At 40.8% G+C, this 22,570-nt stretch overlaps 1 protein-coding gene across 2 annotated transcripts in view; it reads right to left on the bottom strand.

The window, feature by feature from the left end:
* SCLT1 (sodium channel and clathrin linker 1) overlaps positions 1-22,570 on the bottom strand; it is a 43,633-nt gene that overhangs the window by 2,533 nt on the left and 18,530 nt on the right. For both annotated transcript variants that reach the window (XM_048509286.1, XM_048509287.1), the window contains exons 13-18: positions 22,036-22,107; positions 20,235-20,309; positions 17,099-17,244; positions 13,061-13,253; positions 11,006-11,202; positions 571-649 (exon numbers count right to left, since the gene is read on the bottom strand). In XM_048509286.1, the coding sequence (XP_048365243.1) occupies positions 571-649; positions 11,006-11,202; positions 13,061-13,253; positions 17,099-17,244; positions 20,235-20,309; positions 22,036-22,107 (762 nt within the window). The remainder of the gene's footprint in view (positions 1-570; positions 650-11,005; positions 11,203-13,060; positions 13,254-17,098; positions 17,245-20,234; positions 20,310-22,035; positions 22,108-22,570) is intronic.

Raw genomic sequence — 22,570 nt, 5'->3', positions numbered from 1 at the left:
CCCCTTTGGATTACATAGCAAATTACTTTAGCATGTACAAAAACATTTGATAAACCAGGTCTATTTATTTTATATTTAGAGACTGGATGCAGCTGAAACAAAGATGCCTCTTTTACTTTAATTGGACAATGGATGAAACAAATTCAGTTTCTACAAATAGAGGTTTACTGAAATTGTATATCTTACATACATAATAATCTTAGGCCATTTAGTGGCAAAAAAGTAATGAAGGATGTTTTTAGAACATCAGTTATACTATAAAAGAAATTATATGAAGTGCAATGAAAGTTAAAATCACAGCCAGCTTCTAACTAGGTTTAAAATCGCTGCCCCAAATCAGACATAACTAAAATATATATACTTGGGTTTTAAGAGTGAAGTACACTGACTTTTCTAGCATTTGTTTAACATACAAATCATAAACAGGATAGGCATTTCTAGCTGGGAGCTTATCGTAAGGAATCCCACAATCTTCTCAGCAATAAATGAACCAGTGATTCATACCAATATAGTTCAAGTACAATTACATGATTTTGAAGCATGGCATTTGAATGAAATTCAATCTCTTACCTCTATGGTCTTTTCATTTGCTCTTTCCAGCTGACAAAGTAACTCCTGTGTGTGCATTTTCTGGCGATTCAGCTCACTCCTATGAAATGAGATCAAAGAAACTCATTAAATTAATGCAGTGTATCCACTGCCCAGAATACCACTGGTCAAAAGAAAGTCAAAATGTTCATGCTCGAGCTTCCACACTTCCATTTACCTATAAAATGAGAACTGAAATGGACAGAATTTTTAAAAAGTGTAACAGCACATGTTGATTCTTAAGTGTCATACGGGCTAAATATGTTTACATTGTAAAATGTCAGAGCCTAAGCGTAACAAATGTAAATTCCAGATGTCAAGGCATATGAATAAAATAAAACAGTGACCTAAGAATAATCTCTACCTAATATCAACCTACTAAATTTTAGATAATTTCTTCCCATGCAGATTGGAAAAAAAGCCTTCAGTTTTCAAAACACCACCGTGCTTTTATCAAGAGTATCATGTTTCCATGACATTAAAAATGAGCAAACCTAGGGTAGCTCTAAGAATTCCTGGAAACTCTTTGGTGATTTCTAAAGCTACCTTTTGTCACCTGTGGATTTTCCCTGGAAGTGACACAGTGATGCAGTTGTGTACTCCCCCCCCCCCTCCACCAGTGGCAAGCAATTGAGGCTGCTAGAGCAACTAAGGCCATAGCAGGAAGCCCTAAAAGAAAACGATTAATTAGCACCTTCTAGGCGCAGCTGTATTTGATTGGGAGAAATGAAGGAATATATAGACAGAAAACTGCAGGAGGATGCAAATCCACAGAGTTTTTGTGTGCAAGAATACATTCACTGGGGGATTTTCTGACTTTGCCAAACAAAATTTCCCTCCTTCCTCAAAACAGATCAAAAGCAGTATTTTGAATCTGAGAGAGCTTTAAAAGCTTTTCATAACATGGCAGGAAGAGACTGCATTTTAGGAAAAATGAACTCTATGTGGATTTCTCAACATGCAGCTCTAGACTGAAGTAAGAAAGTGAAAAGCCAACAAAGAAAAGTTCTTTCTGCTGTGCTGTTTCTTCACTGGGTATTCTAGATTACTAAGAGACAATAAGTACAAATGATTTTAATGCTAGTGATTTCTAATTTATATTCCTGCTCTATATTCAAAGCTCAGAGAATCATGAGTGGGAAATCAAGAACAGAATTCATGTTAATGCTAAAACAGCATGGTGACTTCAGGCTAGGAATATCCACAGTACTAATGGCTTTGAGACTACATTTGTGTCTGTGAAATCATGTGTCCAAATGCTGTGTCAAGGATGCCATAGTGACAAAATGCTCACAAATGAAGGCCTTCTCCGGACAGGATAGTGTAGCTATGAGGCACTCAAGGATGAAGGCCTAACCGAGGCCCTTTCTGCAAGGGCCAATAAACACGGGTGAAAGGTGGGTTACATGAACAGATTCTCGCCCCAGCCAGTTTCCATGCGAGCGGGGTGCGCACATTTGCATGGAGGCGCGGGTTTTTTTGGTCCCTGACTCCCTCTGAAGCATAGCTTCAGGGGCTGGCATGACGGACCCCCAAAGCCATGAAACGGCCCTTTGTCCCTGCATGGCTCCGCAGATGGGAGCTGGAGTCTGCAATTCTCTTGTTCAATCACAGCCACCTAACGCGCCCCACAACCGCGGCCATTTGCTTGCCATGTCTGCGAGTTGCCTTAAAGCCAAAGAATAGCAAAAATCATGATTTCCAAATAACCTGCCCTGTGAGATATAGCACGAGGGCTTGTGTTAGGAGTGGGAACCGTGTGAAGTTCCCACCCACCATGGGTTTAATCGCACCTTTAAACGTTTATTGGCCCATGCTGAAAGGGCCAGAAAGATGTTTCCCTTCCAGCTGTGGTTGGGAGGTTGTGGCAACGAAGTGTTTATGGACAAAGGCCTTGACACAGCACATTCACTTCCATATAAATAGGAGAACAGAAGTCTGTAGTACGTGAAAACATCTTTCTTCTTTTAGAAGTTGTCCTTTACTTGAATCGCCTCCACTGCTTGACCCCTATACCTGTCTTCTTTTGGAGGCAGGCAAAAACTACTCGTTCTTCTCAGGCATATAAGCGAGACAGGTTTGAAATCTTATCTTGTTGCTGCTCTGCCTGTTCTAGAGTTTATCACTGTGGTATTACAATAGATATTTTCCATTTTAATGTAAACTACTTTGGAAACAAATTTGAAAGTAGCATACTATTTTTAGTAATCGTACTTGTAAGTGGGAAACAAAAAGTGAGCTGTTGAGTAATAAGGCAGAGGTGATAATAAATCTTGCAGCTGTGGAGAGTCATGTGATATATACAACATATTCCAGATGTTTTGCTGTTGAGTTATGCTGCAATATGCTTCAATTATTCTTAGTAATTATATATTTTGTATGTTGCCAGTACCTGCAGCTGTTTCTCATTCTGGTAACATTTTTAAACAATATCTTAAAATAAACAGTTATAGATGCCAAATGTTACAGAATTCTAGTAAAAAAACATGTGGCAGGTATAAAAGGAGCCCCCAAAATATGATGTAATATATTTAATAGACTAGATAGTGTATCAAAGAATGTTGTTCTGGCTAAGACAAAGGGTCACAACATGGTGCTCATGGGCATCATTGTATGATATTCTGACCTAATTGAAATCTGTGGTTACAATGCCACAAGTGGCTGGGGTGGAAAGTGCATAGGATTGACATCTTTTTTCAGGTCTGCCTCTCCCCCCCTTTCATCAGCAAGCTGAAGTGCAAAGCATGTCAGACATATTTTCTGCTCCAAACCTGACATCTGCATGCTTTCCACCCCAAGCCTCCTTTGTCACTGCTAGCCAGGTGATGGGGAGGGCAGGCAGACGGGGTAGTTTGGAACAGAAAGCACACCTTGTATACTTTCTACTTCAAGTCTAGCCGTCCATAACGTTGCTGGTATTTGCTTGGGAGAGGGGAAAGCCTGGAGAAGCGGATCCTGTGCACTTTCTGTTTCAAGCCATAGTTTATCATACCGCAGGGGCCCCAGGGGCTAGGGTGGGAAGGGTGAATAAAACGACTCCTCCCTTGTGAGACTTTGCTGGTCTCCTGCTCATTCCCTTCAATATTTAAATTGTTAAGTGCTTGCTGTTAGGCAAAGCTGTGCACAGACATAGTACATAAGAATGTAAGAAGAGTCATGCCTGACCAGACCAGTGATCCATCTAGTCCAGGAGTCTGCAACCTGCAACTCTCCAGATGTTCATGGACTACAAATTCCATCAGCCCCTGCCAGCATGGCCAATCACCACATTTAGCAGGTAGCTTCTACTCCAGAGCCAGCAGCAGTATACAGAAAAATGTTAAAGTTTGAAGATTTTTTTAAACCAAGGAAACAAAAAAAAAGTGTGGGTGCTGTGTGGTTTCCGGGCTGTATGGCCGTGTTCTAGCAGCATTCTGCTAGAACACGGCCATACAGCCCGGAAACCACACAGCACCCAAGTGATTCCGGCCGTGAAAGCCTTCGACAATACAAAAAAAAAGTGTGGTCATTGACTTTAACATAGAACAAAATCTCAAGGGCAGCTGAACATCCTTTAAGAGAAAGGGGGAAAAGGAAACAGGAGATGATGGTGAAATTATAGTGATGTGGATCCACTGTTTGCAGGCTCCAACCTGAAACTCAGCAATCCTAGACTCAAAAACTGGACTGTGAAGTCACAGATCATTCTTAGAAAAGGCTGCCCTGGAAGCCTTCTGGGAGTTTTTGAAGAGCAACAAAGTGACCATTAAAATAACCAGTTTTCATATACATATCCTTAGTAAAGTAAAACAATTTCCAACAGATACACAGAGGTCACTTTATAATATTATGGAGTGCGAACAGTAAGCATGCGCTGAATCAGCATTATCGAGATCTAAGCATCTTAAGATACTAACAGTAACTCCCTCAGAGACTTGTTAAAATTGAGTCTGGAAGTACTGCAAGATTTTCTTGTTTTAATGCCTGAGGCCATTTGACTATATACGCTTTAATGGGTATTTTATCTTGACTTTATCTTTTCATTTTAAATGTCGCAGACTCTAGGAATACTATGCATTACAAATTGAAGGGGTAGAATTATGGTGCAATTCTACACTGCATTATGATTGAGGGAAAGATTGCTAGTAAAACACTTGTTAGAATCAACTCCAAGTTGCAATATCTTTAGAAACAATGTTATGCCATTATAACTAAGTAAGTGTGACTGTTACGTTGTCAAAATGACAACAGAATAAGGAAAAAAAATCTGGGGTTGGGAAAGGGAGGTATGGGAAGGAAGAAAAATGGGAGCATGGCTAACCATAATGGGACAGATGGTTATCCAGAGCCCTTCGGGGGTTGGGCGGTATATAAGTTCGAAAAATAAAAATAAAATAATAATAACTTATTTAATAGTGCATCATCACCCGGGATTAGGTTCTGCCTCTCTACCAGGTGAAGTTATGGCAACAGAACTGCCAAATAATCAACATGTATAAATCAGCGGGGTGGTAATAGTAGAAGAGTTGGTTTCTATACCCTGCTTTTCTCTACCATAAGGAGTCTCAAAGAACATTACAACTATTTTATTAGATTTCTATACCGCACTTCCCCGTTTGGGCTTGGGCTGTTTCCAAAATAATATACATAAATACATATCAATTACAAATGTCTCCTATATTATAAAATACTTTTAAAAATGTACATCGATATACCAAAACCAGAAGGTCAAGTTTCTACTCTATTGAGCCCCTATACATCTTAAAGAAGGGGCAAACACAACAGCCTTGTTGCTTCAACATAAGGCATGCTCAGGGGGGCTGAAAGGGGGAGGCCCAAGATGGTGAGTGTTGCTGGCTTAACCATATGTCTGGTGGAAGAGCTCTGTCTTGCAGGCCCTATGGAACTCCATAAAATCTCACAGGGCCCTGGTCCATTAGATACAGCATTTTCCCAGGCCAGTTGAGGCCAGCTGCACTTCCCTCACATCAAGGACCATGGGCAAGTTTTTGCTAGATGATTGAAGTGTCCATCAAGGGACATAATGGGACAGATGGTTATCTTAGCCCCCCCCGCCCAGCACCTTGTGAGGTAGGTGGGACTAAGAGAGTTTTGAAAGAACTGTGCCCAAGGTCATCCAGCAGATTTCATGCATGGAACCGGGGAAGCAAACGTGATTCACTATATTACAGGCTGCTGCTCATGTGGTGGAGTGGAGCATTAAACCTGGTTCTCCAGATTTGACACCATCACTGTTTATGTTCAGAAATTGAATTATCATTTAATAAGCTACCCAAACCACCTAATCAGAGTGTGATGATGAGGGATTGCTGCTCCACCCCTTGGCCTCCAGCTTTTTAACATCTATGCAAAGCTGATGGGAAAGGTCATCCAGAGATCTGAACATATTGCCACCAACATAATTCTCAGCTTCATCTCATGCTTCCAGCATATCTCAAGGAGGCTGTAGACACCATGAACAGATACTTTAAGGCAATTTTAGAATGGATGAGGACAAACAAACTGAAGAATGGTTGTTGTGGGTTTTCTGGGCTGTGTGGCCGCGGTCTGGTAGATCTTGTTCCTAACATTTTGCCTGCATCTGTGGCTGGTATCTTCAGAGGTGTATCACAGAGAGAAAAATACAGCAGATGCTACGCTCAGCAAAGGATAAGAGAGACCCCGTCACTTCTGCAGGAGTCTATCGCATACCTTACAGCTGTGGAAAGGTCTACATTGGAACTATAAACCGCAGCATTCAGACTCGTATTAGGGAGCATGAAAGACACTGTCAGCTTAACCATCCTGAAAAATCTGCAGTAGCAGAATATGTTTTAAACAAAACTGGACATAACATTTTATACACTGACATTCTGGACAACTCGGACGGTTACTATGTCAGACTACACAGGGAGGCCATTGAAATCCACAAACACCTTCAACAAGAAGGGAGAAACTTTGAGAATTAACAAAACTTGGCTACCAGTACTTAAAAACACCAGAATCAAAAGCCAAGGGCATGCTGGGTTCATGGACAATGGACTCCACCCAGAGACAGGGTGTTTGCATTCACACAGGGTTGCATTCACTAAGACTGTTGCTGCTGCAGGGAATGCAAATGTGAATCACTCCCTGGACTGAAAAACCCCACCTGCATTACAATGCAGTCAACCACACCTTTGCATAGAAAGTCCCACCCAAACACTACTTATAGGTTTCCTACCCTGGGACATGGACAATATATACCCCACCAAACATTCTCTTCTCACTTGGCAGAGTGTATAACAGACTTCTCTCTGTGATACACCTCTGAAGATGTATTTCCTCAAGCCCCGTTTCCAATTTCCATTCTATCTGCGGCAAGTGACACCTCAAGGACTTTAAGCGTGACTTCAATTTTCTTTGCTGTCAGTGGGGAAGATCTGCCACTCTCACTCCCTTGCACACCTCCCAGATTTGTTATTACTTGAATTGTGATTTATTATATTGATATGTCGATATAATCAGAGAAGCACTGCAAAGTAGCTGTCTCATTGCATTTGAAAACGAGGAGAGAGAGAGAGAGAGGGAGAGAGAGAGAGAGAGATCAGGGTGGGGGGCAAGAGATCAGTTTCAGGATGTGTTCCCCTTCTTCAGTAGTGATTCAGGGTACTGCTTTGCCTCCTTAATTTAGGGGGCTATTATTGGAAAGAGGCTACAATAACAATATAACTACAATTTAAAGAGCTTTAACAAAGCCCCTTATTTTGCAGCTACTGGGTGTGATCAGATCAGTCCCTTTAAGAGGGAGGTGATGGGTGAAGTTAAGAGAACCAGGAAAAGCACAAGCCCACTGAAACTTCAGCAAGCAGCTGCGGGGCAGGTACTGGACTGCCTCCTCACATGTAAACAGAGAAATGCAAGGAGACCACACTCCAGCCCCACTGTGCAGCTAAGAGCCCTAAGGTAAGAATCTTCTGTATAAAAGGCCTCACTCTTATTGGCCCTCTTCCCTGGTTGTACTTGTATATATGCTTTTATTGAATTATTAAATGTTTTTTATGTGCATCTGAAATGCAGTTTTAGCAATTTAAATATTTTAATGTTTTTATGTTCACTACTTTGGGGACCCTATTTTGATGGAAGTGTAGCAGTGAAGTACTGTATATACTGCATATAAGCCGAGTTTTTCAGCCCTGTTTAAAGGCTGAGAAAAGCCCCCTCGGCTTATACGCGAGTCACCATTTTCTATTAATCACAAGGAGGCTGGGGGCGGGGCTGGGACAACCTTCCGGCCCGGAAGCCGCTTGTTGCTGCCCTCATGGAGAGTTAAGGGGGAACCCCGATGCACCCTGGCTGGCTGGGCTTGTAGAGGGAGTTCTTATTTGGGCAGTGGGGAGTCACTGCCCAACAGGAGCCTCTGCCTGCTGGCTAGCTGGCTTGGTCAGTCTCCAGTTAAATAGCAGGCAGAGGGAGCTCCTTATTTGGGCAGTGACTCCCTGATGTCACTGCCCAAATAAGGAGCTCCCTCTGCCTCCCGGCTTCCCACCCTTGGCTTATACCTGAGTCAATAAGTTTTCCCAGGTTTGGGCAGTAAAATTAGGTGCCTCAGCTTATACACGGGTTGGCTTATACACGAGTGTATACGGTATTTTAAATAAATAACCTCCCATCACGTACCAGCAAAGGAATTATAGAACAATGGAACCACCTTTGCTGGGGAATACCTAACACTCCACCAATTATCACTGCTTGTCATGATTCACTTTTCTATACCAGACAGATGAGGAAACTCTTCTACAGGTGAGTCACAAACCTGTGCAACACATTGTCCAATTCATCCCACACAGTGGAAATTCACAGATAAATATTGGTAAACAAGAAAAATAAAATAATCTAATAAGTTTCTGTCTTACTTGGAGCATGATAACCACCCAAGTGACAAGAATGTGCATTAGATTTATAGTTTTTAATAAGGAAGGAACAAAATCGTTTACTTCTGTTCATCAACGAAACCGTCTGAAACTCCTATTACACTAGGAAATAGGGTATTAAATCTCTACAAGTTATCTCCAGCTTTCATAGCATGGACAGTTTCAGATACAGAGGACATTTTGTTCTTAAAATAGTGTGCCATCATTCTCCACAAAGGTTCAAGGGCCAAAAGCAGACATGCCAGTCAGGTCTTCAGGTGTCATACCATTTTTGGCCCTATTTATTATAAGTGCGTAAAGAGAGGCAACAGTTCTCACAATTACTGAAACATCATGCCAACTCAAGCTGGCCTACAGAAGCAGCACTTCGGCACCCCTCCCTGGACTCTTCCTTAGAAAAAGGAGTAATGACAAGCACTTCACAGCAGTCATCCCCACCAGCACTAATGCCTTAGTTGGTTTGGTACTCCAAGCCACCCCTTGGTGGGGAAATGGCTCTGTATGACATGTATCCTACTACTGATGGGGTTCCCACCCTGAAAAGGAACCATTTTAAAAAGTACATCTTCCATTTAGCTCACAAGTGATTGAAAGCTGATCTCAAGAATCCAAAGGTTCAGCTGATAATTCATTTGAACCAGAAAGCATATCTAGCAAGCATTCCAGTTGTGACAAAGCCTTTCTAGTCAAGCTTTTACAAAAGACTTGGTGACAGTCAAAATAGTCATTATAGCAAAATTTTAAAAATCAGAAGCCCCCCCCCCCAAAAAAAAACAAAAAACAAAAAACAAAAAACAAACCCTGCCATGTTGTGTTGAAATATGTTCTGGGACATAGCTGAAATCTAAGTGTGTTCTACAATATAAAATTGGAAACCTTTTTTTTAAAAAAAAAACCATCCAAACATTGTTATCAGTTACACGTTCAGAACTGTGTACTAAAGCTTAAGTTCTCTAACCACAAAACCCAAATTTGGTTATTGGATTATGAAAGAACTAAATCTTCATACCAACAGTTATCTCCCACAGGTCCCTTCTACTGGTCCTATTTGATGATTGAGTCCAATCTACTGTTGAATAAGCTGCCACAATATCTCTGTAGTATGCAGATGAAGAGCTTCTCTTCCATGCGCGGGTGTATACTGTTATCATTACAGGAGATCGCCACACATTTGCATAAATTATCATCATGGGTGAATGCACACAAACATGAGAACATTCATGAATGAGTAAAGTACTTTCTGGTAACTGTTTTAACACAGTTCCATGAACAGACATAAGACACAATCACCATATACTGAATGAACTGACATGTAAGAGGAACATAAGTATTTGCCACAAGTAAGCAGATCATTGCCTGGTCCTGGCTTTTGGAAGTTCCAATGTTATAACATACCCAAGCCACTCTGTGATCAGAAGAGGTTCAGGCCGCATATCTAGTGATGCCAGTAGGGACCAGGGTCCCGAGAAAAAGGTCTGAGCTTTTCCACACCCATTTTGAGGCCAAACATTTCACCTGAGCTCCAAATCAATTAAACAAATACAAATAAAAATCCTACCACACCCCACTCTTATTCGAGCAAGACCACCCAAAAACACAACTTCATATTGAGGATTTCTTGTAGAAACGTGAGCAGATAGCACAATGCATTGAACGTAAAGCTTCAATGTTCAATTTTCATTAGTGTGTGATTATTTCCACATAAACTGTTCACCTCATTTATTCAATATATTCACTTATCTTACAGTAAATTATTACACAATTGTTTCCTCAGCGAGGTCTCCCAATTTGGGTTTTCCTGTTTGTTTTCAGAGAATATTTCATCAACTTCTCTTATACCAGCTCTGAACCTTGATGGTATGTTACAAGAAGAACAAACTCAACATGAATAAAAATACAGTGATGATTAGAAACATTCATGCTATAAAAGAACTGCAGTAAAAGAATTCAGAACTATATACTGATTAAACCAGAAGTGAATTCCCAATCTCTTTTTGTCAGCCAACTGATCCAGCATCTTTGTTTGATGCTATGCTTTGGCTCTTGTAGCAGAGCTGCACAAAAGACTGATATAGTTCCACAACATCTTTGATCACTGCTGTCTGAAACTTTTTCAACCACAGGCACTTTGAATGCCAATGAAAATGTGCCATGTTCTCATCTCAACTGATAAGAGGGACAGGTGGTTCTTCATCTGCCAGAAATAGAACTGCTCCTGCAGCTTTAACAGACTCAGATGATATTCTGTTGGCAAAAGGTTTTGAACTGAAGTGGAAGGAGAATTTTCAATGGAGATGCATTCTCTTTGAGTACTGGCTATCTGCTGGTAACATATTTGTCTTATTAAAATGATACACTCATTATTTTTCCACTTAACTGTCAAATAACTAAAAACTGAATGAAAGCCACACAGGAACAGTATCATAATACATTTTACACAATATTGCTATTGCTAGCTGTACTTTTCTAACGGACATATATCCCTGTCTGCTTCAATGAATGTGAAACAAAATTATATCCCTTACTTTAAATTATTTATTCTGCTTTCAGTATTTTCTGTAAGTTTCTTTGTCTCCTCTTTCCACCGGTTTGTTGCTTTCTGTTGAGCGATCAACAAGCGCCTCAGCTCAGAAGTGGAGCTTTGGTTCACCTCTTCCATCTCTTTCAGCCGAACTTCATACCCATGTTCTTTTATTAAAAGCTCATTCTCCATAGTGCTGATCTACACGAAAAGTAAAAATTCACATCTCCACAAGATTAACTTTTTGTCTTTTGACTGTATGATTGAAGCTGGCAAGCATGGACAGACCAACATTCAGTCTCTGTATCAATAAACAAGGATTGTGCAAGTTCTAGTAGTACTCTCAAAATGCTAATGGGGAAAAGTCATTTTTAGAAAGATTTTACCCATCATTTACTGTCTTCTTATACGGAGTCAAATCTACAAACTGGTTAAGTCAAACTGTTTTTATTTACATCCTACAATTCTACAGAGACATGCCAACTGACATGTTTGATTGCTTATGGTGAGTAATAATTGCTTTTAGAAAAGCACCAGATCTTTCATTATTAATTTCTTCTCTGAATTCTCAAAGCTTTACTTTTGAGACTCAGGAAATCACCATGCAACAATATGAGAACTAGGTGCGTGCATTCGGCAAAGCTGAACTGAACCTCCCACCCAACCAAACAATACCTTACCAATATTTTTGTGGGTTTTTTAACACCCCAAAAGACGACAGTTTAAAGGGAGCCAAAAAGTGGATCCCGAATCATGCTGAACCTTTTAGCATGATTTAGGCCATTTCAGCCCCACGGTTTTGTTTTTAAAAAGAATTATCTCACTTACCCGCTAGGCAGCTCCACTACATGGCCTCTGGAGTCCGTGTGGGATTCTGAGACAACAGCAGGTGCAGAATTCCACTGCTGTGGCCTCTGGGTTCCACATGGACTTGGAAGACCACAGAGCTCCATTGCTGCAGGATTAGGAACATCTGTAGAAACATTTGCTCAACTATAAAGCACACTTAATGACTACTCTCTCAACCTAATTTACCTCAGAGTTGCGGTAAGAATAAAAAGGAGAATAATGAAAGTCTTCCTAAGCTCCTTGCAGGAAGAGCAAGATAAAATGTGATAGATTTTATCTGTCTGCCTAACTGCTGTTTTCTCACATTTGCAGCGCCCCTGGTTGATTTTTAAGAAAAGGTTATTATTTCCAATATGCTAATGAAAGGCAAGCCAAAGGAATTTAGATAAATAGTAAAGACAATAGCATAAGGGGTTAAGAATATTAGAAGTGGGAAGCTACAACAAAAAGTTGTGGATTGCTTTCAGTTTGTTCAGCTTTCTCCTAACCACAGCCCCATAGGACAATTTCCTTGAAGTGCAGATTGAATTTTAGGACTTCAAAAGACAAGTTGCCATTTCTGAAGTCAAAATGCAGCAATCTGCCTTTTCATGCTCTGAAGCTCTAGAACTGAGACCTACAGAGAACCTTCCTTCTCATCAGTCTCCTCATGCACACTGGGAGGTGTTTTCCCGAGGAGGGAAAACAAGCATTTTACATATTTCCCATCCTCAACCCAGAGCTCCCCTTCCAGGATATTTTTGGAACAAGTACAATGTTCATTTTCTGTCTTTCTGCTTTCATAAAGCAACTGTCAAAACTTCGGGAGGGCAATCAACATACTCACTACTTATTAGATTTTGTTTTTTTGAATTTACAATGTTAATATTGTTCTACACATGGAAGAATCACTTGTGTTGGGGTGGTAGGAAAAAGTACACCATGGAGATTTTTATTTCCTTTTTCTATGACTTGCATCTTGACTTGCTTCTATGACTCTTGCATCAATTCATCTTGGTCAATGGTGTGAGGTAACCTTCCTACTCCTTACTACTGGCCCTAAAGTGGTGGCATTATGACCAGTGTGGAGCTCAGCCTTTTTACTCTTAGAGAGAATAACTGTTTTGGTGACAGTTGTGAGAAGAAGGTAGATACCATTTTCTTAGAAACTGAACTCCTTTCATTCATTTCCAAGAAATATTCAGTCAAATCTGAAATATTTAAAAAATACCTTTAATTTTGCAGTTTGTTGAGCTTCCATGGCCAGTTTTCTCAAACTCTCAATTTCTTTTTGCAATTGTTCATTTTCCTGCTGGATTTTTAACCTTTCTTCACTAACTGAGCCACAGTTCTCCCTTTCAGAATCCAGAATATTTTGCAACTTCCGAATCATTTCCTGGCAACGACCTTGCTCTTCTTCATGACTTAAAATGGGAGAGAAAAATCACGAATACCATTTGGTAATATTGCAAGCTAAATTACACCCATGTTATAAGGTTCCTTAACTATTTGCCTGAATATTCAACATATTATATAAACATGAATGCAGAATACTTACAACATTTACTCATACAGACTTCGCATATTCAGAAAGTTCTCCATAATTTGCTACTAACTGTTTTCTTTTTGTCAATGCAGATTCAACAATTAACTCCGAATTAATTAGCTAAATGTTTTTAAGGACCTTGAATTTCATTTTGATTTATTTTATCCTGTTCTACATTTTAGGATTAGGATTTTATGATTATCTAAACATGTGTTTTGGATACTACTACATAAGGTAATATATATGTGTATATGTAAGAACATAAGAACAAGCCAGCTGGATCAGACCAGAGTCCATCTAGTACAGCTCTCTGCTACTCGCAGTGGCCCACCAGGTGCCTTTGGGAGCTCACATGCAGGAGGTGAGAGCAATGGCCTTCTGCAGCTTTTGCTCCTGAGCACCTGGTCTGCTAAGGCATTTGCAATCTCAGATCAAAGAGGATCAAGATTGGTAGCCATAAATCGACTTCTCCTCCATAAATCTATCCAAGCCCCTTTTAAAACTATCCAGGTTAGTGGCCATCACCACCTCCTGTGGCAGCATATTCCAAACACCAATCACACGTTGTGTGAAGAAGTGTTTCCTTTTATTAGTCCTAATTCTTCCCCCCAGCATTTTCAATGTATGCCCCCTGGTTCTAGTATTGTGAGAAAGAGAGAAAAATATGTGTGTGTAAAATGGCTGCAGAGTGTTGGATAGAACAGAATACATGGTTCAAACTGAAACTCAGTATTCATGGAATGAACTGAAAGTCTGCAGGCTGACAAAATTATTTTTTGCAGTTCAAGCAGAAGTTTCCAGGTGAGCTGCAGGCCTAGCCTAAGGGATGTGAATATATTAGTGAAAATGCTATGGAGCTCAACATGAATCCTTCACCAAGATACAGGCAAAGGAAGGACCTTCTGTTTTCTAAAGTTACAGTGCTGCAGGGCCCCTCACAGAATAAGAGATGTATTGAAACCCCAGTAAGGATGTCATTCTTTTCTCTTCCAGTTCCAATAAAAAGAATACTTTGGTCTTCACAACATCTGCCTTCTTAGCTGATCTCAAGCTTGGTGCTGTCAGCAGCAATTAAATTCTAAGAAAAATGTCTGAAACACCCTCATCTCTCTCTCCCCACAGCTCCTCTCTTCTTCCAGTCTGTATGGAAATAGGAATCAGGTTCCACTGTGCTGTAGTTCTGTCATAAACATTTATTTGATGCGGACAGTTTGAATATTATACTGAACCCATTAATAAGAGCAGGTTTCAGAGGGATATGTTCTGCAGATCATTCTTGAAACACACCAACAATTATAATCGGAGCTATAACCTCACAGTTATGAACTCTAAGAATAGAAATGTTTTTCAACTTTTAAAATATTTGCTTATCTAGAAAGAGTGAATGTTTATTTAACTCCCATTTAATTATTTTCCAGTTTTGTTCAACACACGGGCTCTGTTACAAGGAGCCACATGGCGAGGGTCTTGCATTCAAGATGGCTGCCAAATCTTGCAAAAATTAGAATGACAAGCTTACACACACACACACACACTCCCCACAAGTCAGTGGAAGGTCAGCTGTGATCAGTCAAGCAGCAAGAGGTAGTACTTTAAAGAAAGCAATCTGCACAAAATGTGGAACAAATGTTCATGTTTTTGCTTATGCTCTTTAGGTTATTAGCACTGACTGTCCTAAATTACCCTAAGCCAAGCAAAACTCTTGGTTGCCAAATTCCAGCCCTGCCCCAAAGATGCAAACGAAGGGCCAACTAGTTTTGTAAGATAGGTTTAGTTGCTTAACTAGTAGTATGGTAGCAGATGGGTTCACTGAATGTGTATTGAAGCCACAAAACAGCAAGCAAATACTGATAAGTCATTAAACAGAGTGCAAGAATTTAGACGGAATACGCTTAAACAGCAAGAAAACAGATAACCTCACTAGCCTCAACAGAAGACCTTGTCTAACACACTAACACTTGTCTAATGACAGACAAATGACAAAGCTTTGTCGATAGTTACTAGTCCAGCTCATCTGAGCTTCATGACTGGCTTCACACAGCTCATGCCCCCGGCCCTTCAGTGAAAGGGAGAGCTCCTGGTGCCTCTGGACCGCTGTTGTAAGGTTTCACAGAGCACACCATATCCCATGTGAGGTAAGACCCCAGGGCCAATCACATCAGCTGTCTAATTTAAGTAAAGTTGTTGATGGCATTGTCTTAAGATACCTCTTCCCCCACAACTAGGCAAAATCAGGGATGTTTCCATAGGGCAAATGGCCCATTTCCTCCCCACACACACCTAATACCGGAATAACCAAATTATTTACATTATATGACTGGGAATAAAGCCAGCAGAGGGAAGTGAGAGGCCAGGCTGGACATATCTACATTGCAGTTTTATCACATCCAACAATTAAGTATATAGTAATGCAAGGTCACCCCTTTGCTGCTGTTAGCCTTTTGTTATCTCACAGAAGACAGGAAACGATTTTCAGCTTACACTAAAAAAATAACTTCACAATATCTTCCCAACCACCACCAACATAAAGGCAGTAGCATATAGCATGATCGTAATCAGAGGGGGAAGTGAAAACACGACACAAAGTCTCTTAGAAAAAAAGAGGCTTCATGACACTGACAGTGAAGAAAAAGAAGGCATTCAGTAGAGGATGAACTGTTTGGGCCTGTATGTTGATTTTATCTTGTTAGTGACGTATGGAAGTGTGTGTGTTTTTGTCCTTTATTATTTACGAAGATGCAGAAGGATATATTTTAAATAAAGTAATTATCCCGGGATGTCAGCTAGGCCCAGTACCAAGGCAGGCACTGCCACCCAGGACTTGGAGCCGCTGCTTGCCAGAAAGCCCCACTGGGTCCCACAGAGGCACCTCTGAAGGCGCAGGAAATGCCACCAGGCCTGATGTTCCTCACTCCCTCCCTCATTTCAAGCCCCGGGGAGACTCACGGCTTGTGGTCACCCAACCTTGGCAGGTGAGGACGGGCACCTGTAGGCGCACTGACTGCAGGCAGGAGGAGCAAGCTGTGGGCCCAGGCATGACTCCAGACGCAGCATCAAGCTGAGCAGCTTGGCACAGGGAAGGAGGGCCTCAGGCCAGCCAGAGACTTCAGGAAACACGGCCCAGTCAAGCACAAGCCTCATGACACCAGCAAGGCTTTGGTGTCAGCGTAAAGAAGGGGGGAGGGGAACAGGCAGGATAAAGCTGGGGCAGGAACAGCAGGAGAGGAACAGAGGGAACAGCCAGTGTGGCCAATAAGGGGTGGGCTTGGCCCCTATCCCAAGGCCCTGACTGGTGGGGAGTGCTCAAGGGATAGGCCAGCACGGTATAAAGGACTGGATGGCCATGGCCAAGGAGAAAGTTCTGTCTTCAATACCCAAGACTGGGGAACTGCGTAGACCGTGAGTGAGAGGCAGTTAGTGAGTCCTCCTCCCTCATTTCTGAGCCCAAACAGGGGGATGGAGAGCCAAGCAATTACACAGGCAATGGAGAATGCCCTGCCTCCACCAGGGGCACCACAGGAATCAACTATATGTATTGATTTCACCAGACAAGTGACAGCACAGAAAACTAGCTGGAAAGAGGTCCTTGCTCAAACGTTGCACACCATGGTTCAGCATGAAGAAATTATTTCCATACAGTTGTAACAAAAATGTTCTCTTTCTTACAATGCTTATTTAAAATATAAAATTGATTATTTTCAGTTGTCAGTGTGAACCACTTACTTCATGGCCAGTTGCCTAATTTTGTTTTGTGCTGTTTGCAGATTTAGCTGAAGATCATCTTTTGCACGTTCAGCCATCAGGCATCTTTGGTGAAGTTCTTCTAGTTTTCTATAATCACCTTCATTTCCTCTGCCTTCACGGTACACCTGATAATCAAGAAATCGCACGTTTTTAAACTTACGTTCCTAAAAATATTAGCTTTGCAATGTATGATAACGACTCTGCCTACCCAAATTTAAGTCCCAAAAAGTACAACTTCCACCAAGCGTACTTGAAATGATGCATTACATATTCTGTAGTACTCATAAAGGTCATCCATGCTACCACTACTACTATTATATTATAATTAAATTTTGTTCAATATCACAGCTGCCAGTTTTTTAGCTGGTTGTTGGCCTTTCATTTCAATTCAAGCCTCACCCAGAGGCCTAGGACATTGTAATGTATTGGCGTAGTATTCATGTGGATCCCAGCAGGGCTGCTTTCTATATCTGACCAATGTTGATTTTGTTGATTTGAAGATGTTTCAAGTGGCGCCCTAGTGTGTTTGGAATGGCACTCAGGGTGCCAATTACCACTGGGATGACCTCAGCTGGTTTGTGCCATAGTTGCTGAATCTCGATTTTCAAATTGTGGTATTTTGTGACCTTCTCATGTTCTTTTTCAATGACCCTGCTGCCACAAGGAATGCTATGTCAATGATGGTCACTTTCTTGTCCTCGATCACTGTGATGTCCAGTATATTATGTGCTCACAAGGTGTAGTGAACTGTCATAAGCTTCTGAGTTTTTCTATTCAGTGCATATTATTGTAGATTTCACAGCTGCCAGATCTTTGTGGTTGTTGGCCTTTCATTACAATCCGAGCCTCTTCCAGAGGCATAGGAAGTTGTAATGTATTGGCATAGTATTCATGCGGATCCCAGCAGGGCTGCCTTCTGAATTTGACAGAGGTTAATTTTGTCAATTCGAAGATGTTTCAAGTGCTGCCCTAGTGTTTTCAGAATGACGCCCAGCATGCCGATTACCACTGGGACGACCTCAGCTAGTTTGTGCCATAGATGCTGAAGCTCGATTTTCAAATTGTGGTATCTAGTGACCTTCTCGTGTTCTCTTTCAATGATCCTGCTGTCACCGGGTACTGCTATGTCAATGATGGTCACTTTCTTGGTGATGTCTGGTGTATATTATTATTATTATTATTATTATTATTATTATTATTATTATTATTATTATTATTATTATTATTATTATTATTATTAAATTTTGTTTAATATCACAGCTGCCAATTCTTTAGCTTGCTGTAGGCCTTTTGTTACAATTCGAGCCTCACCCAGAGGCCTAGGAAGTTGTATCGGTGTAGTATTTGTGCAGATCCCAGCAGGCATCATCATCATCGTCACTGTTGTTTTACATTTTGGTTGCTCTGCTCCCAGTTAGCTATCTTAAAGTTACTTCAAGTTTTTGCTTTCAGACATTAACTAGCTGATTCATTATCCACATGTTCACTTTCAGAGAATCAACTTATTTGGAGAACAATTGTTTTTCTCAAAGAGATAACTGCAAGCAAAATCAAACTGCACATATGCTCTGCATACGGAAAGCTGTTCTACATAGCGAAGTATGCTTGCACACGCGCATATGAAAATGCATGAGTAGTATTCTTCTTCCACTAACTGTAGTTGTTCTTTGACTGCAAGGCATACAAGGTGCTATGTAAAACTGCTGGTTTAACCAGTGAGCCCTGTATTTTCAAAGAGGATTATTTTATATTGGTTCAGAGGGAGAGCCAGGATGTTCCTAGGTCAAATCCAAACTCAACCATAAATACATAATGTGGGTAAGGCAAGTCAGTCACTCAGTCTCAACAATACCAGCTTACCTTACCAGGCTATTCTAGGATTTTTACTGAGACACCATGAAGCACATTTAACACTCAAAGATATCATGAAATTATTATTATTACTGACAAAACAACAAACACATTGTATCACAACCTCCAGATCACTGGTTGGTGTTGGCCTTCTATCTGCTTCGAGTTCTGCCCTGGAATATTATTGTTGTTGCTGCTGCTGTTGTTACAAACGGAGAACCCCAAGGACTTGCACAGACTCACTTCATCTTCCCTTGTAACCCTTTCCCACACTATTTCACCAATTAACCTTTTCATATGAATCCCCATGTTCAGTTTTATTTAATTACTTTTTTTATGTCCCACCTTTCACCTCAATTGGGACCTCAAAAGCAGCCTACATTGTTACCCTCTCCTCTATTTTATTCTTACAGCAACCCCATGAGATAAATTAGGCCGAGAGACTGGCCCAAGGTCACCCAGCAAGCTTCCATGGCAGAACTGAACTTGGCTTTCTCAGTTTTACAGTCAACCCACTATGACACAATGGATCTCAGACTTCCCTCCCCTGCCAGCATCTCCCTGGGAAAAGTCTGGCCAAGTTAAAAAAGCTAACCCTAACCCTAATTTACTAAAAACAGAATCCAGATGAAATTCTTCAATTTGTAACATAGCTCTGAAAATTTAGACTAAAATCTGTTTTATGTCCATTCATGAATAAGCCAAGAACATGATGTACATTCTACATTCTCCCAAATATTTGCATTCTTTCAGTGTTTCAAGCTTTTCATACTAAACCATCACCTTTAACCTCATCCTCACCATGCAGTGACAAATTCCTCAAATTAATATAACCTTGATGAAATAAAAATGTGCAGCTCAATGTTTTTGCACACTTCTGTGTTACAAGTCCTCCACTGTGCAATTCTGATGCACAGTATAGTCATATATACATCAACTTATTAGTCCATTGCCTCTGGATATACAACTCTACAAGATATTCCCGTCTCAGCAGTAACTGTCAATTTACTTCAGTGGTGTGAAGGCTCTGGTATTAGTAACTCCGGACAACAACTAGACTTGGATCCCAACTAGATTTTCCATCAGCAGAACAGGACTTCTCTGAAACTTGCCTCCCTCTGCGGCCTAACTGATCTCTGGGGGATCTGCTTCTGGGGGAAAGGGGTCACCCAGGAAAGACATGAGTAAGAAACCTCAAGCATATAATTCCACATAAATAAGTATGCTACAAGGTTATCCATGCATCATAGAAAAGATGACCCACCTTCTCAAGTTCTTCTTCCACAGCTCGCTTTTCTCTAACAGCCCGCTCAATTTGGGCTCGCTTATCTCCACATTCCTATCAAGGAAATAATTGGTAAACATTCAACATGTTTGCAAACCACAGCACCAATACAGCAAATGTCAGATATGATCACTGAGCGCACTGTTACAAACATGTACACAGTTTGGGGCTATGATGTAAGTACATATTCTACTCATTTCATCTTTCATCATCTTATACATACAGCCATGCCCTTGTCTGCGCATACAAACTCCCCCCCTCTCTAACACACACACACACACTTCCAAAAGGAACACAAATATCCTCCACTGTCCATTTCCTTTATATCCCATATTAGCTTTAATTCTATGATAACACTTCATCTTGCTTCCTTATCTATTTGTTGAAGAAACCAACAGTCAATAACGATTGGAGATTTGGAGTGGGCTGGTAGGAATTATGACATTTCCCTCCCATGCAAACCTTTAACTCAGGGGTAAACTGCCTAAAAATGTCCAGCAGAAGATGGATTGGGTTGCCAGGAGAGAATGCAGCATAGTGTGTGCCTTTTTGCCAACAACTCTCTGTTCTCCTCAACCGAAGGAAAATCAATGTGTTTTGTGCTTTTTTTAATGGTGTCAGAAGCACACTCTCACCTCTCCCTTCCCCCTCTGCTGCCCCCAGCTAGGGAGTGGGAAATAGGTCTGGGCTAGTGGGATTGTGTACTGAATTGAATCCAAAGACATTCCTGTTGGAATCAGGCATCAAAGTGAGCCATGGGGTCTTTCTATTGTCTGAGGAAAGCGAATGGCTACATTACTCAGCCAACATTAAAAGGAGAGTAAACAAACAGGATTCACACTCTGTATGGGGTGGGCTTGTCACTGAAAGCCTGTAATTTCGCTTTAATTTTCCATATCATACAGAATACTGTTTAACAAGCACACTTTATAAAGAAAAGGTGGGAACAATTCACTGAGAAACCATATATAAGAGATGAAAGAGTGACAGATTCCTTCTAAGAACAATCTTTTGAAGAAAAACCTGCAATTTTACAAAGTGAAGTGAAAGCTGTACTCAAAGCACTGGGAGGGGGTGAAATCATCAAGAGTAGATGGGATATCAACAGAGCTCTTTCAAGATTCTGAGTATACCAACAAACATGGAAAATAAAACAATGATCCACAGACTGGAAACACTCAAACTACTGTCCATTTTTTTTTAAAAAAGGAGATGTCAAAAACTGAAGCAACTATCGGACCATAACATTAGTTTCTCATATAAGTTAACAGATAAGTAAAGTGATGCGCAAACAAAGACTGTCACCATATAAGGATCAGGAAATGTCAGGTGTTCAAGCTGGATTCAGAAAATAAAGTCACTCTAGAAATTAGATTACAAATTTGCATTGCCTTGGAGCAAACAAGAGAATTTTTAAAATCAATTTGTGTTTCAAAGATTAAAGTAAAACTTTTGACTGCATGGATTATGAAAAGCTATGCTTGATTTAAAAAAATGGGTGTGCCTGACTGCTTGAAATATTTTTGAACATTGCCTGTAATAATGTTTTTGAAACACAGCAAAGTTTGAAACACTGGGCATATTTCAGCTCAAGAACTCCTAAAACTCATTTATTTTAGGGGAAGACATTTAAGCATGAGTTTAACTTTTCCACTGGAACCCCAGAGGACACAGCAATACTGAAGTCTGGCTGGATTGCACCTTTAGAACTCTGCCTATTCTAGTTATAACATGATTTATTTTCCCCACCAAAGTAATCTTATACAATAAACAAACATACCATTTGAAGTGCTGCAAGTTCTTCTGTTAACAGAGAGATTTGTAAATTGAATCTCTTCCTTTCATTTTCTACCTAAAATTTTAGAGTAAATGACATTTTTTTTGTTATGTGAGCACTAGTTTTTTTATAATAACAATATATTACTAGAGCGACTGTAATTCCTAGGTTTTTCTAGAAGATTTAAGTTGGAAAACTTTCTACTTCAAATTTAAATAAATTGTGCAAATGTTGAAATAATGTTAGCAAATTATGTGAGAGCAACAATAAAGCCCACTGTAAATGCGTTAAACTTAGCTCGGGTGAAACCCTAGATAGGAGGGACAGGGTGAGGGCAGGCAGGGGACTGATCAGCAGGCTGGTGGGCTTCCTGGAGATGTGGGGGAGGCAGGAGGGCTTGCTGGGGATGGGTGGGGGGAGGCAGGGAGGGCTTGCTCAGCCTGTGGATCCTCTGATCTACAGCAGGGAAGCTTGCTGGGGGTGGAGGGAAAGCGGAGGGGCCTTGCTCAGCCCGTGGATCAAGAGATCCACAGGCAGG

This window comes from Sphaerodactylus townsendi, linkage group LG10, assembly GCF_021028975.2.
Source record: "Sphaerodactylus townsendi isolate TG3544 linkage group LG10, MPM_Stown_v2.3, whole genome shotgun sequence".
Lineage (NCBI taxonomy): Eukaryota > Metazoa > Chordata > Lepidosauria > Squamata > Sphaerodactylidae > Sphaerodactylus > Sphaerodactylus townsendi.
This window is presented reverse-complemented; position numbering and strand designations above follow the sequence as displayed.